Here is a 5127-nt window from a genome sequence, read left to right on the forward strand (position 1 = left end):
GAAGCCAAAATCTTCACAGGTTAAGATGACCTCACACCCATTGTGATGTTCAAAACCCAGGAGGATCTTAAAAGATGCTTTGCAGAGTGCAGCCGTGTGGCTCCCTCCTCGCAGTGAGGATTGTCACTGGTTTTCCTTCTGTGTGTTTGTAAAACACACCAGCCATGTGAGGAAGCGTGTTAATTAAAACAAAAATGGAACTGTTTCTGTTGAGCTTTAGAAGTACAGAAGCTTAGAGCTGAAGCGGGGAAGGAGAAATAGCATCCAGTCTGCTGCTGGGTCTTGATGGCTGCCCAAGAATGGAGGGACTGTTCAGAAAAGCCAGGAAATAGGAACCTGATTTAAAGAAGAGAGACGAGTGAAAGAAAAAAAAAAAAAAAAGCTGGTGAGGCTCTTGGAATTGGAAGTATTTAGAATGCCTTTATCATTTCCCTGAGGGACTGTTTAATATCAAAGTGCCTGGTTTGGAAGACTTCTCAGTCTAATCTGATTCCAAAGTTAGCCTCTCAGACCAGTGAAAAGAATAGCTTCAGTGGCTTGAGGCCATCCTGGGGTCAGGCTTGGAGTCTATTCCTGCCTGAGCTGCTGAGTCACTGCCACCTCGGGGAATCACTTGACCTCTGGTTTGGTTGACCTAGAAGGTAGAATGAAGCCTACAGCTGAGAAGCCTCTTATACTAAAGGCCCTTGCTATTAACGGGAATCATCTCCTGACTTTCCAGCCTCCTGAACCCAAAGGATTTAAGAATTAATAAATTAGGGAAAGTGCATTTGAATACAAAAACATCAATTAAAAAGACACACACACACACACACACACACACACACACACAAAATGAACTCAATGAATTCTTCCCAAGGAAAACGTCACCCAAAAAGCAGACCAAAAATATTTTCCAGTCTTGTTTCAAATATGGTCTGCATCTTCAAAGGGTCAGATAGCACCTCTCTAAAAGAGATGCTTATTTTGTACCTTCAATAAGTTATCCAAAGCAAGATGTGAAAAGGCTGTGGGGTGTGTGGAAGGGTAATATGGTGGTAGGCAGGAAGCAGCAACAATAGAAAAAAAAATTAAGGCATTCATTACACTGTATTTTAAAAGACAAGACTTCACTAATATAGAACATCTACAAGCCGGGCAGATCCAATGGTGTCACTCCACACCTTCTTTTCTAAACACAATGTTCTGTTCTTTAAAGATATATAGGAATTGTAAACTACATAAACATTCACTTTGTATTAAAAAATTTATTTTGTGATCTGTACATGTGATAAAGTGGGGCTTCCTTGTAGACTTTTAAAGGAAAAACAAAACAAAAACCCAAAGTAAAAATGTATAAATACAATATATATTTTCTTACAAAAATGGGAGATTTACAAAATATACATACTGCACTTGTCTCTATTTTACAAATTTCACATGCAAGAGATACAACACAAAAGATGGTAAAAACTGTGTAGTGGGAGTTTTAAATCTGATAAATGAGACCATTTGGGAAGTTTAAGAAACACAAGGTTGATGTTAACTTTAATATAAAAAGCAGCTCCACTCAACTGAACATTACATATATAAAGTAACTTGTACTCCTGATAGTAAGTACCCTTTCTGTTTGAAAACTGTTTAAAACAGCATTTAAAAAATTGTTTTGAGAAATAGGATAGTGTTGCAAGATTGGAGGGTGGTGTCAAAGGTGGAGTAAAGGTTAGCTCCCATGATTCTCTGCTCAGCTTTAGAGCATTATGCAAAAGAATCAGAGTTCTATTATAGAAAAAAAAGTACATGATTTAAGATTAATAAATTTAAGTCATGCAGCACATTTCAAAGAACTCCAGAATTACTTTGAAGTTTACCTTCTTTTAATGACTTTCCTTAAAAATGGGACCCATGGTTTGAACTGTCCGCTTCGTTCATTATCATTTCTTCAGGTCACCGCTTCACCCAGCCACACAAAGACAGGGTCAGCATACACATGATATTTTATAAACAGATTTATGGAACTCAGAAAATGGGAAAAAACGGTTGCTTTAAAAAATTTTTTTAACTTCTTTATTGAGGAGACTGAGGTTATTATGCTTTTCCTTTTATCTTGAAGGACTCAAATTGGAAGAAAATAGAAAACCTAAATGCAGGTTTGTAGGAAGAAAAAAAAATAATAAAGGGAGAGATTTCCCCGAACATTTTAACAGAGCCTGTAGACAGGATCATGTGTTCTGAATTAAATTTATTTAAAACAAATACAACGAAACCCCTTGCATTTTCCTTTAGCCAAGACAGAACCTCTGCCTGATGGGGGTACGGAAGCGTACTGCCCTTCACTTTTCCTTAAAAAGGAATGTTTATCTCAGCCAAATTAACATCCAAAAGGAAACCTCTGATTTGTGCTACTTTGCCTATAAAAGTTGCTGTCTTCACAGTTATGCCTTTCCACAGGGAGACACTTTGGTTTCCTCTTTTGTCTCTTACAACAAAGACAAGGGGGAAAATGCACTCCTGTTTTGAAAAGCAACAAGTCATCACTTCTTTTCAGAATATTAAACCAAATAAAACACCCTTCTTTCTTCCTTCTGCCTTCCGCAGGAAATAAAAAACTAGCAGAAATACCTACTACTCCTCTCCTTTGCCTGATCTCAAAATGTTACCTTCATTTCTTTGCATCCTCACATTAGGATTCTAGGAGGCAAGCCTCCCAAGACTTCCAAATGCTTATTTTACAAGAACTTAAAAGGCGTAGGAGAGGAAAATCAGGCAGGAGGGGCCCCGGGAGGAGAGACTGTAATGTCTGACCCTGGAAATTAACCCATCTGGGCTCCAGTTTGGCCCTAGTGAAAAGAGATTATGGTTTGACCACCGCTTGACAAGGACACCGCAGGGAGTCCTCCCTTTTCTCAACAAAGCCGCCGCCTCAGACAGAGCTGTACCTTTCACCCGGGCCTCACAGGAGTGAGGACAGGCCACTCGTCTTGCAGCAGAGGAACCGCTCACAGTCCCAAGACAGCCCTGGAGCCGGGAAGAACTCAGAGCAATCTCGCTGGGTTCAATCTTGATAAGCCCAGGTCGGCCCATACCGTACATGATTAACATCATCGTTATCATCATCATGATGATCATCATCCTGCAAGTCTTTGCCAAAAGTCTTTTCATCCAAATTGTTTTTCCACCTAGGCCTCCTTATCCAAACACACCCCTCGCCCAAATCTACAAATCTCATCTCTTTTCCAGGTCCCTTCTCCTTCGAGGGTGAGGAGGTTACAGACACCTTCCCCCCCCAGTCGTTCTCTCCTTCCCGTGCCTCTCCCCGTGTGAGGGGATGAAGGGAGGATGGGGGAGGGGCCGGGGCTCATACCGCAGTCTCCCCCTTGCTGCTGTGGCTGAGTCTGTGATAGAAGCGGCGCCACGACTGCAGAGTCTTGCCGGACCAGATCCAAAAGCCAGTGGTGATGCCCACGATCATGGTCATCAGGTACTTGATCATGAAGACAGTGAAATCAGGGCTCATGGGCGGGAAATGGCCAGGCGGGCAGGGCACCGCGTAGCTCTTGCAAGTCTGCAGGAGCCAGGTGCGCTCCCAGTGTTCGCGGAAGGCCTGCTCGTAGAAGTAGCAGGCCAGGACGATGGTCGCTGGCACAGTGTAAAGCACGCTGAAGACGCCGATGCGCACCATGAGCTTCTCCAGTTTCTCGGTCTTGGTTCCATCGTGTTTCATGATGGTGCGAATGCGGAAGAGCGACACGAAGCCGGCCAGCAGGAAGGACGTGCCAATGAAGAGGTAGACGAACAGAGGCGCCAACACGAAGCCTCGCAGCGCATCCACGCTGGACAGGCCCACGTAGCACACCCCACTGAGCAAGTCCCCATCCACCTGGCCCATGGCCAAGATGGTGATGGTCTTGACAGCGGGCACAGCCCACGCGGCCAGGTGGAAATACTGCGAGTTGGCTTCAATGGCCTCATGGCCCCACTTCATGCCAGCTGCCAGGAACCAAGTGAGCGACAGGATGACCCACCAGATGGAACTGGCCATGCCGAAAAAGTACAGCACCATGAAGAGGATAGTGCAACCCTCCTTCTTGGTGCCCTGCGCCACCGTGCGGTAGCCGTCGTCTGAGAAGCGCTCCACGCACACCGCGCGGTCCTCCAGCAGGAAACCGGCCACGTGCGCCACGGCCACCATGAAGTAGCAACCCGACAGAAAGATGATGGGCCGCTCGGGATAGCTGAAGCGCCGCATGTCCACTAAATAGGTGAGCACGGTGAAGAGCGTCGAGGCGCAGCACAACACCGACCACACGCCCACCCAGAGACGGGCAAAGCGCCTCTCCTCCTCCTTAAAGTACATTAGGCCGTTGGCACGGCCCGGCTCGCACGGGGCGCCGCAGTCGCGCTCACCCAGGAAGCGGTAGCCCAGGTAGGGGGGCACCTTGAGCTGGCGAGGGCACGAGAAGGGGAAGGCTGAACGGCCCCTGCCGTCAGCGGCCCCGGGGGGCAGCGCGGTGAAGGGCAAGTCCGGCATGTAGGGCGCGGTGGGGTAGGCTGTGGGGCCACCACCTGGGCCTCCGGAGCCGTCGGACGTATTCTGGCCCACGCAGATCTCGCCGGCTCCGTGCACAGGGAAGTTCTCGCAGCGCAGCCGCTCGGGCCACTGGAAGCCGAACTTGTTCATGAGCGCTTCGCAGCCCTGCCGGGCACGCTCGCACAGAGAGCGGCACGGCGGGATGGCCTGATCAAGCACCGTGCACACGGGTGCGTACATAGAGCACAGGAAGAAGCGCAGCTCGGGAGAACACTGCACCTTCACCAGCGGGTAGAACTGGTGTACCTCGAGGCCCGCGTCCTCTTGATTCGTGTGGCCTAGCAGGTTGGGCAGGATGGTCTGGTTGTAGGCAATGTCCGTGCACAGCGGGATGGAGATGGGCTGGCAGAAGCCGTGGTCTGGCACCGAGATGCCCTTCTCGCCGTGGTAAGGCTGCGCCCCGGCACCGGCGGGCAGCGCGACCAGCAGCGCAAGCGCTAGAGTGCACAGGCCCAGGGGCGAGCGCGACGCGGCCGCGCCGGGGGCCCGCATCGCCGGCCACGGGTGCAGCGGCACTCAGCCGGAGGAGCGCGACTAGGCAGCTGAGAGAGGCTTGG

The 5127-nt window shown here is 48.8% G+C and overlaps 1 protein-coding gene across 1 annotated transcript; it reads right to left on the reverse strand.

Moving 5' to 3' along the window:
• Positions 1-1227: 1227 nt before the first annotated feature.
• FZD7 (frizzled class receptor 7) lies at positions 1228-5062 on the reverse strand. Its single transcript, XM_029934047.1, has one exon. It carries the CDS (start codon positions 5060-5062, stop codon positions 3338-3340), a length of 1725 nt encoding a protein of 574 aa, XP_029789907.1. The 3' UTR covers positions 1228-3337.
• Between the last annotated feature and the right edge of the window lie 65 nt (positions 5063-5127).

This window comes from Suricata suricatta, chromosome 3 (assembly GCF_006229205.1).
Source record: "Suricata suricatta isolate VVHF042 chromosome 3, meerkat_22Aug2017_6uvM2_HiC, whole genome shotgun sequence".
NCBI classification, from domain to species: Eukaryota; Metazoa; Chordata; class Mammalia; order Carnivora; family Herpestidae; genus Suricata; species Suricata suricatta.

Coding starts and splice junctions, on each gene's coding strand:
- FZD7 (XM_029934047.1), bottom strand. CDS start 5,062: ATGCGGGCCCCCGGCGCGGCCGCGTCGCGCTCGCCCCTGGGCCTGTGC.